The 15,487-nt window shown below is 43.1% G+C and overlaps 1 protein-coding gene across 3 annotated transcripts in view; it reads right to left on the reverse strand.

Moving 5' to 3' along the window:
* CDK15 (cyclin dependent kinase 15) overlaps positions 1-15,487 on the reverse strand; it is a 120,905-nt gene that overhangs the window by 16,512 nt on the left and 88,906 nt on the right. For 2 of the 3 annotated variants that reach the window (XM_032754930.2, XM_058439687.1), the window contains exon 12: positions 6,795-6,843. In XM_032754930.2, the coding sequence (XP_032610821.1) occupies positions 6,795-6,843 (49 nt within the window). Of the gene's footprint in view, positions 1-4,324; positions 4,689-6,794; positions 6,844-15,487 lie in introns of those variants that run through there. The other variant, XM_058439689.1, reaches the window with a different exon arrangement.

Consider the following 15,487-nt stretch of genomic DNA (forward strand, 5'->3'; position numbering starts at 1 on the left):
AATCCTCGAGTTCATCTTATGTTGAAATATATATCTAGAGATGAGCAAATTCATTTATTGAGCAACTACTATGTGCTAGTAAGCGGTTGGCTTTGGGAGACACAGGAAAAGACTGTCTTCTGGCAGCTCAGGTAGAAGAGTCAGATGTTCTTCAAATTATCACACAGATGTCTAAGTACAGCTTTGAAGAAAAGAATCTTATGGTCTGACTGTTTGTATCTCTCCAAAATTCAAATTTATGTTGAAACCTAATCACCAAAGTGATAGTATTAGAAAGTGGGAACTTTAGGAGGTAATTAGGTTATAAAGGAGGCTTGAGAGAGCCCTTTTGCCCTTTCTGCCCTGTGCAGACACAGTGAGAAGGTGCCATCTGTGAAGCAGAGAGCCCTTGCCCAACACCTAAGCTGCTGGCACCTTGGCCTTTGTTTTCGCAGGCTCCAGAGCTGTGAGAAATACATTTCTATTAATTGGCAATCACTCAGTTAAGGTATTTTGTTATAGCAGCCCAGGTATAACATTTTGGTTCCCCTGAGATGGAGCAGAGGCAGAGAGATAATTAAGTACCTAAATCACAGTAAGGACAAATCCTCAAGTTGACCTTATTTTAAGGATTAAGATAGCCTCAATACGTGACCTAGAATGGGAAGAGGTGGTCAGGAAAGGATTTCTTGAGGAAGTGGCATTTGAGCTGAGAGTTGAAGAACGGAGGGCAGGCAAGAGGCAGACCTTGCCTGACAGGGATCTGTGGCACCTACACAGACCCTAGAGTGGGAGGGAGAAGCCAGAGTTTTAAGAAGGGAATCAAGGCCAGTTGGCTGGCCCAGGACAAAAATGGGGAGAGAGGCCTGACATGAAGCTGGGGAGGGTGGCTTGTGGGTCTTCATGTTTCCTATTTACTTACAGTGCTTGAAAGTCTTTGCTCCTGTAATGCCAATCATTTACTTACACCCAACTCCACAACCCACACATAGGCTTATAACTGGAAAGGCACAAGAGGGAAAACTGTGCATATCCCAGAGGGCAGCTGATCATGGGACCAATGTCTGACATTCAGAATTAAGTTGTATGGCCACGAAACACCACAGCAAATCCCCAATTAAGCAGACATAGATGGGCTTAGTTAATGTCAAATACACCTACTGACTTAAAGCAAGAAAGACCAGATATTCTTTCCCTTCCAGGTGCCATGATGCAGAGATGCTGGAAGTCTTGGCCCAGAATTGTAATTTACCTAATTTTTGCATAAGATTTGCATTAAAAAATTTGAGCTATTTGATTCCCAAGACATGAAACTGTTTCTGCAAACAGATAACTACATTCAGACTCAGGAGCAATTGCTTCATAGGCAAGACAGAGAAGAAATTTGCAAATTTCCAAATCCTTGCAAATTTCCAGTCCAGTTAGGAGAAAAAGGAATCGGGTAGAAGTCTACTCATTTGCTGTGGCCTGAAGAAGGACTGGCAGATATATTCCTCATCCAGGGTATCCTGTCCAGGCAGAGGTTTTTTAGGGCCCGTGAAATGGAGGTTTGGAAGAAGAATGTTAGTACAAATCACTACAGCCTAGGATCCATCTGGAAGGAGACTCGGGGGAAATCTCATGAACAAATTAAGCTGGTCCACCCACACTATTGGGTGGTGAGGTGAAGTTTGTGCCAAAATTGGGCCCTGAATCCACTTTCTGCAGGCTTCATGCTTTCTGGTTAAATATGAACTTCTGGACATGGGGAGGGCAGGTAGGTGGTGGGGAACAATGCATCTATCAACTTCCACCTCCACAGTCCCACCCCAATCAGCGATTTGTTCTCTCGCATACTCCCCCAACATTAACCCACAACAGATGGCTCCTGAACTGCCCTGTAGTGGGGGCTGAGGGGCTGCAGTCTAATTGGACATGGAAGGCTGGGAGACCTGTTTTAAACTTGTTTTAGCATGGCAGACATATTGTTTTTACTTAGACTGTGTTTATGTAGAGTGTCTGGGGAAGCCAAGAAAGGCTAATGGAGTTTACAGGGGTATTAGGGGCACCCCTTTTCTTATAAGAACAGGTTATATGGCCAGTGCTGTGCCTCATGTCTGTTATCCCAACACTTTTGGAGACTGAGGTGGGAGGATCACTTGAGCCCAGGAGTTCGAGACCAGCCTGGGCAACATGGTGAAAACCATCTCTACCAAAAAATACAAAAATTAGCCGGGTAGTAGTAGTCCCAGCTACTCAGGGAGCTGAGGCGGGAGAATCACCTGAGCCCAGGAGGTCGAGGCTGCAGTGAGCCATGATCATGCCACTGCACTCTAGCCTGGGTGACAGAACTAGACCCTGCCTCAAAAAAATAACATAAGAACAGGTTTTTGTTTTCGTTTTTTTTTAAACCAGGTGAATGAATAAAAGAAGAGTAGGTACTAATCAGTGCAAGGACCTCTTTTTTAGGATTTTCCATTTCAACCAACAGAACCTACCCTCACCCTCCCCACAGGGTTGTTTCAGGGCTTCTGGTAGTTTCTGGACTTGTTCCAGTCTCACAGCCTCTGAACTATGACTGCTGCACTTTGCTTCTCCTTCTCCTTCACCGGTAGAGGTGGTCACCAGGGCAAAGTGGGCAGGTGAAGGCTCTTCCTCCTAGGAGCCAAGTGTGTGTCGGTCTCCCCTATACAAGCCAACTCCACCCCACATGAACACAAACCTTCACTGGCAGCACTGGTAGTAAGACCATTAGGATCTGGGCCTTTGGCAAGTGCCCCAGTAATCGCCGCCTTGCTATTGCACATTGAGCTCTTTTTGCGAGGCTGAGGAAAGAGTCCCGGGAAAACAAATGTTGCTTTTTGGGCACAAATGTTGATTTACTGACATCTTCCGTGTTTGTATCATTATACTTTTTCCTGTCACCTATGGCCTTGCTTGCTACCAATTGCCTTTACTGTCATAGTTGTACACATGGCCACCACCTCTAACTCCCGCTGGAACAATTATCCACTGGTTACAACACCTACTTTAAAAATAAACATTGGCATAAAAAAAGAACATCACAAATGTTAATTTGCCTACCAGCACCTTTCCATATAAGGTAAATGTGAATTCATACTCTTGGGTTTGTGATGTTAACTACCAAACATGACAGGAGTATCTTGCAGAGGTAGGAAAACCCCCCACCCAATTAATGAGAATCTGCTATTAAAGATAAAGAATCCTGTGATAAATCAGTCCTTCTAGTAACATTTCAAGGGGTAAGAAGTGTTCCAATGCCAAAATAATTCATACTTATTGTGGAGCGCTTAGAAAATGCAGAGAAGGAAAATTATGACTAGCCCATCACTCTGAGATAATCCTCTGATACTCAAAGATAATCACCATTGCTTGAGGTCTTTGTTTTCTTCAGTCCTTTGCTTTTAGACAGGTATAGTTTTTGTTTTACAAAAAAATGGGATCATACTATACATGCTCTTATAACTTACTTTTTCCATTGAACTACGTTGATCATCTTCCCATAACTTTGAATCACTTTCTAGGACATTATTTTACTGGCTGTTATGGTTCGATGATGTAGGCATACCATAATTTACAGAGCTAGACTCCTATCTGAATTGTTTCCTTTATTGTTGGGATGGAGGTAGTACTATTAAAATCACACTGTAACAAATATTCTCAAAGAGAAATCTTTGTGGGTTTGTGTAATATTTCCTTAGGATAAATTCTTAGAATTGATGTTCCTCAGTTGAAGGATATATACAACATGTTAAAGTATTTGATTCATACTATCAGCTAGAAGAGCTGTAGATTCATACTATCAGGTAGAAGAGCTACACAAACTTCCATTACTGCCAGTAGCCCAAGAGCGTGCTCAGCCCTGTGGGCAAGGATAATAAATTCATTCCAACCCACCTGAATTGCCACAGGCCCCATTGCTTATAAAAGTCATAAAAATAATTAAAATTGTGTATCAATCCTAAAAGATGTGCTGAGGGCCAGGACAGCTACATGTAATCTTAAAAGTCCAGAATAGAAACACAAACAATAAGAAAAAATGAAAATTGAGTTTTGTGACTGTGTAAAACACCATCTACTAACCCATCACTCCATACTTCTAAAATCTGGTTGTTCTCAGCGATCTGGGACAGCAGTTTTGATTTCCTAGCACAGCCTGGCTCTGAGTATAAAAGTCTCCCACCCACAGCACTGCCACTGACCTCCGAGGTGCAGGACAGGCTGGTCAGTATGAGCTCAACTGGATTCTTCGGTTTTCCCCCTAGACCTACAGGAAGAGGAACAGGGCAGGGATAGAGTAGGCACTTTTTAAATGTTCTCAGTTCGGGATGTGGTAGATGCCCACAGTAAGAAATACATCCAATACTAGAAAGAAACATTGCAGAAGCTGTCCTACAATCTGCCAATCAATCTAAAAAGTGAGTGCATACCTACTAGGCCCACATTAAGGAGATACCATCAAACCTCAAGCAAGCTCCAGGGACTCATCTACAGGCCTGTGAATGGTTCCACCGCACCTCTGAAGGGATTGTGTAGAAAAGCCAGTGACACTTCGGCTGCTTGTTACTCGCCACATCTGCAACCTGATTCTACAGCCAAATCCACAGAGACCTGGGTACCAGACGAATCCTGGTTCTACCACTTACTTAGTTGGACTACCTTGGCCAAGTTACTTAACTTCTCTCAGCCTCAGTTTCCTCCTCTTTGACCTGGGAATGATATTTGTAAGGATTAAATGTAATACTATATGTAGCACCCTGCTAGGTACATAGTATATATCCCATCTAATGTTAACCCTTTCACAGAGCCCTTCCCAGAGCCAAGAATTTTCCCATGTGATAATCTAGGCTAACGCTGCCAATGGAATTTTCCATGATGATGGAGATATTCTATTTTTGCTCTGTCCAATATCATAGTCACTACTCCAGTGTGGCTACTGAGTCCTTGGAATGTAGCTAATGCAACAGAACGGAATTTTAAACTTAATTTAAGTAAATTAAAAGTTAAATAGCCATACATGGCTAGTGGTTGCTGTATTAGACAACATACCTCTACATACCTCTAAACATACTTCCCCCTCCACTTTTTTTTTTTGAGACAGAGTCTCACTCTGTCTCCCAGGCTGGAATGCAGTGGCACGATCTCAGCTCACTGCAACTCCGCCTTCCAGGTTCAAGCAATTCTCATGCCTCAGCCTCCAGAGTAGCTGGGACTACAGGAACATGCCACCACGCTCGGCTAATTGTTTGTATTTTTAGTAGAGATGGGGTTTTGCCATGTTGGCCAGGCTGGTCTTGAACTCCTGACCTCAGGTGATCTGCCCACCTCGTCCTCCCAAAATGCTGGGATTACAGGTGTGAGCCACCGGGCCCAGCCTAGACATTACTTCCTGTGTTAAAGATCTGAGCAGAGAAGCCAGAAGTCTGAGAAAAGGTGAATACATATTGCTAAGGGACAAGGGAAGGCGCAGAGGCCACGGGTGCTGTATCGTCAGAAAAGCCAGAGAGATATTCAGAGAATTCAAGCCTTGCTCAGCCCTCGAAAAAAGGCTGGTGGGGTGATAGCAGGAGGCTGAACTATCTTCTGCCATGGGACAGGGGCAGCTGCAGCAGCAGCATGGAGTATTAAGATGGTTCTCAAGTTGAGAGTTGCCATTTACTTTGGAAGCTGATAGGGACATGAAAGAAAGCCACGGGGCAGTGCTAAAATCCACATATCTCTAGGTAAAGGGGAAGGAGACTGACTATACTGCACGTCTTGAATGAAGTGATAAACAGTAGTTCCCTAGAACCTGTCTCCAAAAGGTTTCAGGTTATACAGTGCTTTTGAAAATAAGAGTGGAGGGTGCAGATGTCCTGGAGAGACTTGTCCCTCCCAGTGAAATATCTCTGGTAGTCCATAGTTCTATGTTCCTAACCTATTTTACTCTTTGTACCCTGATATTTATTCTACGTGGAGGCCTTTTAAAGGAAATGAACAGTAAGAGTGAAGAATTCAAACAACTTTTGGTTAAGTTAACTTCTACCATATTTTCAGGGAAAAACAATGTTTGAATGTTCAGTCAGGATCTTGGCCAGTGAAACTCTTCCACTTCTCCCCACCTGCAAGAGTGTGTTTTTCTTTGACATTTGAGCTCGTTTCCCCTGTCTCTGATGTTTTCCTCACTGCCCTTTTTGCCTCCTCACTGAAGCAAAAAGAACAGAGCCTCAGCTAATTACTCTCAGATCAAATAATACTGGTTATTGTAATTGGTCATTGTCCGAAAACACTGAGTTCTTCTTAGCCCGGAGGTTGCCTGGCACAGATTAGTTAGCTAACTATTCCCGGAATGTCTCTATTATCTGTTTTACTTTGCAAAAGAAACTAGGGATTTGTTGAAAGCTGGTAATAAAAGTCTGCCCTGGTCTGAGCCGAGACTGCGTAGAGAGGGCCTGGGAAACCATGACCCCCATGAATCAAGTTGCCCCCCCTCCAATAGCCACTCAATGATGTTATTTGGTTTCTCTGTGTCAGAGAATAATAAACCCACTAGGTTTTCTTGCAGACCAACACACTCCCTCGTTCTCAGGGCCTGGGGCATGGCTGAGGGACACAAAACAATTTTAATGACCAAACTCACTGAAAGTAAAATGGTTCATAGAGAAAAACTAACAGACTCTCAGGGGTCTGGTGCTCCCAGAGGCATCTTCCTACAGCTTAGATCCCCCACATGGAAGTGCTCGGGGGCTGCTGTTCAGTGGACTGAGATCCAGGCAAATGTCTCTCCAATCCTGCTTAAAGATCCCTTAAAGATCCCTTCCTGAGGCAGTACTCACCTGTTCCAGACAACGTGAAGGCTTCGAGGCGTAGGCAGCGGGAACCATTCTGGGAAGCATACAGAGGGCGTTAAAAAATAAAATCAGCCCGAAAACCCTGTTGCCAAATATACTGTTAAAATTCTAAATGCTCTTCTTGGCTTGGTATAAAAAAATGATTCAAGTATCAGGTAGGCTAATGTGATTTTTAAAGCCTCATCTCCTGCTGAATTTTTATAATTTGGTGAAAAGTCACTATTATGGGTTGAATTATGTGCTCCCAAAATTCACATGTTGAAGTCCTAACCCCAACTATTTTAGAATATGATCTTATATGGAAATAGGGTCATTGCAGATGTAATTAGTTAAGATGAAAGCATTAGGGTGGGCCCTAATGCAATTTGACTGCATCCTCCTAAAAAGGCAAAATGTGGACCCACAAATAGACGTGCATCAGAGAAGGTGAGGTGAAGAGACTCAAGGAGAAGATGACCATCAACAAGACAAGGAGAGGGAGTTGGAACAAATTCTCCCTCACATCCCTCCCACGGAACCAACCCTGCCAGCACCTCAATTTCAGACTTCCCAGTCTCCAGAACTGTAAGACAATAAATTTCTGTTGCTTAAGCCACCCAGTTTGTGACTTTGTTACAGCAACTCTAGCAAACTAATACTGTCAACATATTCAGTAAAGTCAACAAACATTTGTTTAACGTACACTGTGTGCAGAGCATGTACCAAGTGCTGGGAAGAATACAAAACAGATCAAAAGAAACCCCACTACCTCTGCAGAGCTTACAGTTCATTTGGGAGAACAAGTATACGTGCGTGAAATGTGATGAATAATGAGGCAGTCTTAAAGACTCAAAAGTGGTTTAAAAAAAAAAAAAAGTCAGGGGAGCCAGGCGCAGTGGCTCTTGCCTATAATCCCAGCACTTTGGGAGGCCCAGGCTGGATGATTAGTTGAGACCAGGAGTTCAAAACCAACTTGGACAACATAGTGAGACCTGTCTCTACAACAACAACTGAGCCTGGTGGCATGTGTTTATAGTCCCAGCTACTTGAAAGGGTGAACTGGGAGGATCACCTGAGCCTGGGAGGTTGAGGCTGCAGTGAGCCGTGATTGTGCCACTGCACTCCAGCCTGGGAGACAGAGCAAGACCCTGTCTCAAAAAAATAAAAATAAAAATAAAAAATAAAAAAGTAAGGGGAGCTAATTCTATATGTTACTTGTGGTAAAAATGGAAGTGAATTCTGGCTTGAATATTCCAAAATAGGTGATAATAAAAATTGGAGCACTCTATAACATTTATATTTGGGTGTATGTGTTTCTGTGATTCTTAGTATTGATACCATTTAACCCAAACAAAAACCATCCTAAAAGGGAATGATTTTTCATTCACTCAAGAAATACTAACTGAATGCTTCTTCTATGTAAGGGCTATAAGAGGAGCTGCGGGGGAGGCAAGCTGATGGATGTTCTTCATCAAATTTCCTATATTGTCCACTCCAAATTGAGAAAATAATATTTCAACTCTCATTCAAAATGGTATTTCTGCCTTATATTTTTCTTAGGCCTGAAATATAATTATTTTGTTTGTTAGTTTGTTTAGAGACAGGATCTCACCCAGGCTGGTGAGTACACTGGCATGATCATGGCTCATTGCAGCCTGGAACTCCTGGCCTCAAGTGATCCGCCCACCTCAGCCTCTGGAGTAGCTAGGATGACAGGCATGCACCACCACATCTGTTTTTTGTTTTTTGTTTTTATCTAGAGATGGGAGTCTCACTTTTTTTTTTGTCCAGGCTGGTCTCGAACTCCTGGCCTCAAGTGTTCCTCCCACCTTAGCCTCCCAAAGTGCTCGGATTACAGGCATCAGCCAACATTCCCAACCATTATTTTGGTTTTAAAAATCTCTTCCTCCAGTTCCTATATAAATGGAATAAACCAAGGCTGTTCATCACAACAAAGAATTTAATCATGGTTGGGCAAAAATTAATTTGATAATACTCATGTGTTCATGTTTGTATGCACATAGATCTGGAGGACTACTCACTACATAGTGGTGGTGGTTACAGGGGCTTACCCTTTTTCCTTCTTTGCCCATTTTCTCAAACATTTTTGAAATAAAGCATATACAATATTATTTTGTAATTTCAAAAGGAAGTTCAATGAAAATTTGAATTTATAGTGCTAAGAGTTGTAGAGTGAAAGGAGTGATCAAAGAAAGTGACTTCAGCTGAGTTTTCAAGGTCAGATGCAATCAAATGTGGACCTCTCTGCTGGCATTTTATAGTCCCAGGTGGGCACTAAGGGAAGCACTTGTCTATACAGGTTATTTACTCTCTGTTCAGTATGATTTTGCCTAAATTCAAAATAACCAGTAAAGATAAGAATATCTGGCATTTGCTTAGTATATTTCTCTTCAAACCACTTTCTGCTGCCTATTTACAGCTCTTCCCTGGCCAAGCAAAATCAAAATATTTCCTCATTCAGTCATCTCCCAATTTCAATCAACAAAATGAAATCCATTTCCATCCTTCCCCATTTTCTATTTTTCCCTTCTGAGAGGTCTATGTGCTGTGTTTTTGGCCTTCAATATTTTAATACTCTTTCTAACTTGAGTGGGGTTCTTGTGGCATGTGGGTTGGGGGTTAGCTGACTTAGGGTTTCAATATGGATTCTGCTGCTTCAGTTTTGCTGAGACCTCATGTAAGATACTTTGACCATCCATGGCAACCCTCAGTTTTCTTTCTTTATTTTCTGATTTTTTAAATGTAATTTTTTTTATTATTGTACTTAAAGTTCTAGGGTACATGTGCACAACATGCAGGTTTGTTACATAGGTATACATGCGCCATGTTGTTTTGCTGCACCCATTAACTCATCATTTACATTAGGCATTTCTCCTAATGGTATCCCTCCCCCTGCCCCCACCCCATGACAGGCCCCAGTGTGTGATGTTCCCTGCCCTGTGTTCAAGTGTTCTCATTGTTCAGTTACCACCTATGAGTGAGAACATGCAGTGCTTGGTTTTCTGTCCTTGCGATAGTTTGCTCAGAATGATGGTTTCCGGCTGCATCCATGTCTCTGCAAAGGACATGAAGTCATCCTTTTTTACGACTGCATAGTATTCCATGGTGTATATGTGCCACATTTTCTTAATTCAGTCTATCATTGATGGACATTTGGGTTGGTTCCAAGTCTTTGCTATTGTGAATAGTGTCACAATAAACATACATGTGCATGTGTCTTTATAGTAGCATGATTTATAATCCTTTGGGTATATGCCCAGTAATGGGATTGCTGGGTCAAATGGTATTTCTAGTTCTAGATCCTTGAGGAATTGCCACACTGTCTTCCACAATGGTTGAACTAGTTTACACTCCCACCAACAGTGTAAAAGCATTCCTATTTCTCCACATCCTCTCCAGCATTTTTTGTTTCCTGACTTTTTAATGATCGCCATTCTAACTGGTGTGAGATGGTATCTCATTGTGGTTTTGATTTGCATTTCTCTGATGACCAGTGATGACGAACATTTTTTCATGTGTCTGTTGGCTGCATAAATGTCTTCTTTTGAGAAGTGTCTGTTCATATCCTTTGCCTACTTTTTGATGGGTTTTTTTTTTTTTAAATTTATTTAAGTTATTTGTAGATTCTGGATATTAACCCTTTGTCAGATGGGTAGATGGCAAAAATTTTCTCCCATTCTGTAGGGGCAACCCTCAGTTTTCTCAATGCAAATTGAAGGCGGTATTCACCTCGCAAGGATCCTGAAGTGAAACAATGAAATAATGAGTGCAAAATGCCTGCTCTGGACCATTAAACAAAATAAATCCTATGTGCTTTTCCTTCCTCTTTCCCTTCCTTTGAAAAGTTATGGGCAGTATAAACAATGCGCGGCCAGGCACTTGGACCCAGGACCCGAGTGAACCCACACTATGCCTCTTACCAGCTGTGTGACCTAAAGATATTGGTTAACCTCACTGGGCCTCAGTTTTTCCACCTGCAGAAGAGGGATAGTAATAGTTTCTACTGCATAGGGTTGTGAAACTAGGATAGTAAATGTAATATAAATATTTCGTCACTCTTTGTCTCTTTTTTCCTGCTTCTCTCCCTTTCTGACATAACATCCCTCTCTCTCCCACTCAGGTGTTTCTGCCTTATTGTTAGTTCTCCTTGGAAACCTTCTCTAAATGTCTTCTACCAAAATTCTAACTTGCTCCAAGCCCCGGTTCCTCTAAGTCTGACTTGATTTCTTCTGAGTCCTCAGTGTGGGTCAGTGGTGTGTTTCTTAGCTTGGTAGTATGGTAACATGAACACAACCCCAGGCTCAAGTCTCCTTTTTGCCACTTACAAGCTTTGAGACTTTAGGGAAATTGCTTAGCCTCTCTGGTTAAATAATTGAGAAGTTTCCAAATCTGTAAAATGGGAATCATTTTCCAGTTGCCGGGAGAATTACAAAAGATTAAGCACGCAGCCTGTAGCAGGGGCTCAGTAAGTGTTAATCTCATTCCTTTTCTTCTTTTGGTTCTGACCTCTCATTTTGGAGAGGTAGGTTCTCAAAGGGAGTTGCACACTGGCATCGCCTGGAAACCTTTACGAGAAAGGAGGCCCTGAGGTTTGATTCAACTAGCCTGGGAAGGGTCCAGACATTGGTTACTTATTGTACTGTTATTATGAGTTTCTTTTGGTTTTTGAAAGAGGTTCCCATTCTGTTGCCCAGGCTGGAGTGCAATGGCATGAGCATGATCACGGCTCACTGCATCCTTGACCTCCCGGTCTCAAGCCATTCTCCTGCCTCAGCCTCCTGAGTAGCTGGGATCATAAGTGCATACCACCACTTCTGGCTAATTTTTAAAATTTTTTGTAGAGATGGGGTCTCCCTATGTTGTCCAGGATGGTCTCAAACTCTGGTATCCAGCAATCCTCCAGCCCCAGCCTCCCAAAGTGTTAGGATTACAGGCATGAGCCACCATGCCTGGCCTGTTATTATGTCTTCAGTGGTCTCCAGAATTTTCCAGTGAGGAGCTAAGGCAGAGGACCTTTGGTCTAGCAAAGAGGGCAGGGTCTATCACTCACCAGCAACTCAACAAACACTTCTCTGAGGCTCATTTCCTCATCTGTAACAACTCAAATGAGGTTGTTGTAAGAATTTAATTAATCAATGTATATAAACGTTGCAGAACATAGGGTCTGACACATACTTAATATGTTTGTTCAGGGATGTGAGAGAGGAAGCATGACAAGGGAAAATTCAGTTCTCATAAATTCTGCCAGAAAAGGATGACCTGTAATAGTTGCCCCAGGACCCCAGGAGTAACAACATTTTGTACTTGAGTCCATGTTTGGGGTAGAAGGATTGTGCTGACGCCCCTCCCACCTCTATTTTGTAGCTACATTAGCTGAGACAGGAATGGATATGTCCGGGTCAGTCAGGGAGCTGCTATTAAGCAGAAGCAAAGCCCGTCGCCTATTTGTGGCCTGCCCTCCCACTCAGGCAGATAACCTGAGGCTGAATGACCTGCCTCTCTCCCATTGATTTTTCCCAGTAGGTAAGCTGTGAGCGATCAGTGAGAGAATGATCCACAAACAGATAGGCATTTCACACAGCACCATTTCAAGAGGAGTCTGGTTTCTCCGGCTTCAATAGCCTCTAAAAATAATAGGCCTGGAGGTAGCTTGTTTCCCTTCTCCTTCCAAAGACAAGAGTAAATCATTAGGCCTGATTTTTCTCCTTCTCATCCCTCTGCAGTTCTCTCTAAAAAGAGTTCTCATTTGAGTTCAATTGGAATCCGAGGCAGGAAAAGCAAAGTTGCAAAAGGAAAGTAATAAAGCAGAGCATTTAAATTTCCAAACTAAGTGGAGTGAAATCAAAATGAGGGCAGAACTGTTGCTACCATAGTAAAAATAGTCCATTTTTCATAAATATTTAATAAAGCTCATTTCACAACGGATTTCCAGTCTGGTAACCTTAGTCAACAGAGATTTGTTGACTGATTGGTAAAACATCACTGCACCATTTTGAGTCTTAGCTCAAGGTAAAACATTTTCTAGTTACTATAGTCTTGCCACAATCACCCTAAGGTTATCTTATAGTGCTGTCTACTGAACTACACCTCTGGAATTTCCTGAATACAACACATTCTTGAGATACCGTATATTTAAATAGTTGATAATGTTGTTAGCCTTATTTCACTATCTTAAGCAGTAACTTGAAAACTGCACTGCCAAAATCTGTAACTCTTTTTCTCCTACCTGCCCTTCACCCTCACCCCAAACACACACACACACACACACACACACACACACACACACACTCACTCATGCCCTCACAACCGTTTGCTTCACTCTTCCTCAGGTAGCTGGCTTGGAAGTTTCTCTAGCATTTGGCTGAAGGCTTCCCAATCTTTTTTTTTTTAGATGGAATCTTGCTCTGTCGCCCAGGCTGGAGTGCAGTGGCACGATCTTGGCTCACTGCAACCTCTGCCTCCTGGGTTCAAGAGATTCTCCTGCCTCAGCCTCCCAAGTAGCTGGGACTATAGGCACACACCACCACGCCTGGCTAATTTTTGTATTTTTAGTAGAGACGGGGTTTCATCATGTTGGCCAGGCTGGTCTTGAACTCCTGGCCTCAGGTGATCCACCCGCCTCGGCCTCCCAAAATGCTGAGATTAAAGGCGTGAGCCACCGCACCTGGCCCTTCCCAAGCTTTACAGTCCCCTTTGAGCATCATCGGGATGCTCTAAAAGCCAGTGTCCTCCCTGAGGGTGCTTCTTGGCATTGTTCAACCTTGTTCCTCCAACTCATATTTGTAGCGTATCACTTTTCTAATTGTGAATCAAAACTTTCTGTGGATTCTGAGAAAATATCCCATCCGCTAAAGCCTATTCCTGAGGTCTCTGTAAGGGAAGGAGAGACCAGGCCTTGCTCCTGGTGGATGGAGAAGGTGGAGGGAATGGGCATAGTCAGGACTCTCCCCTCTCTCAGGGGCAGGGCCATGACTGAACTCTGTCTACCCCAACAAATGATTTTTGACCTATGGCTTGATCATGCTTCTAAGTGAGTGTTGTATTTAATGATGCATCATTTGACATTGACCACTCCTTGTAGTCTCCACAAATATTGAAGGACCACCACATGCAGCCATTGAGCTCAGCATTGAGCATACACAGGCATGGAACCCAGCCCTCCTCCAGTGAGTGCTGGCCATATGATTTCCATGGTATTGCTAGGATTACCTACTGGTCTCCTTTAGCTCCTCTGGCTGTTTCTTCTCAGCTTCTAAAGACTTCCTTCCCTCTACCTAGTCCTGCAGTACTGGCCCCACAGGGTTCCCTCATTGTCCTTTCTTCTTTCTCTACACACTCTCCTTTGGGCAACTAAATTCACACCTGAGGCTTTAAATACCGATTTAAGCACGTGACTTCTCCTGTATTTCTAGGCTGGACTTTTGTACTCACAGTTTATATTTCTACTTGCTTTTTAGATATCTCCATTTTGTGGTTCCACAGATATCTTAATCTCAAAATGTTAAAACCTTATACTCATTACGTTCTCTATAAATCTGTTCCTTCCCCCTTTTGTTTCCTTTGAATAAAATAGCAGGGGTGGTGGGCACAGTGGCTCATGCCTGTAATCCTGGCACTTTGGGAGGCCAAGCCCACGTCTCTTTCTTTAAAAACCATCCCTAGGGCAGGCATGGTGGCTTATGCCTGTAATCCCAGCACTTTGGAAGGCTGAGGTGGGTGGATCACTTGAGGCCAGGAGTTCGAGACCAGCCTGACCAACCTGGTGAAACCCCCGTCTCTACTAAAAATACAAAAATTAGCTGGGCACGGGGCCGCACGCCTGTTATCCCAGCTACTTGGGAAGCTGAGGCACAAGAATCACGTGAACCCTGGAGGTGGAGGTTGCAGTGAGCCAAGATTGCGCCACTGTACCCCAGCCTGGGTGACGGAGTGAGACTTCATATCAAAAAATAAATAAATAAAACTATCCCTAAATTCCCCAAATTAAGAGGGCCGTTTCCCTAGTTCCTTCTTTTCTTTCATTTTCCTGTTCTTTCTTGTCATATGACAGCCAAGTCCAAGATTTCCCTAGCTTCTTAAAGATCCCCAGGCAATGCTGCTGTAGTATACTTCCCACATTGTATTATTTATTTATTTTCCCCTCTAGACTATATTCCCGGAAGGCAGGTACCAGTGTCATATTTATTTTTTACTCTCTCATTCCCTAGTACCTAGCATTCAATACATATTTGCTGAATAAATAAGAAGTAGATGGTTGGATGAAAAATAAAAATGAACTAAATATATTAAACCTTACTTTTAAAACGTTAAAGTAACTCAGGTGAGCCCACTTGTGTACCTGCTCTGTTTATGTGTGTTTTGTTTTGTTTTGTTTCTGAGATGGAGTCTCACTCTGTTGCCCAGGCTAGAGTGCAGTGGCATGATCTTGGCTCACTGCAGCCTCTGCCTCCTGGGTTCAAGTGATTCTCCTGCCTCAATCTCCTGAGTAGCTGGGATTACAGGTGCCTGTCACCACACTTGGCTAATTTTTGTATTTTTAGTAGAGATGGGGTTTCACCATGTTGGCCAGGCTGATCTTGAACTCCTGACCTCAAGTGATCCGCCCGCCTCGGCCTCCCAAAGTGCTGGGATTACAGGAGTGAGCCACCACACCCAGCCCCAGCTCTGTGTTTTACAGA

Source organism: Hylobates moloch, unplaced genomic scaffold, assembly GCF_009828535.3.
Source record: "Hylobates moloch isolate HMO894 unplaced genomic scaffold, HMol_V3 SCAFFOLD_1, whole genome shotgun sequence".
In the NCBI taxonomy this organism is placed as follows: domain Eukaryota; kingdom Metazoa; phylum Chordata; class Mammalia; order Primates; family Hylobatidae; genus Hylobates; species Hylobates moloch.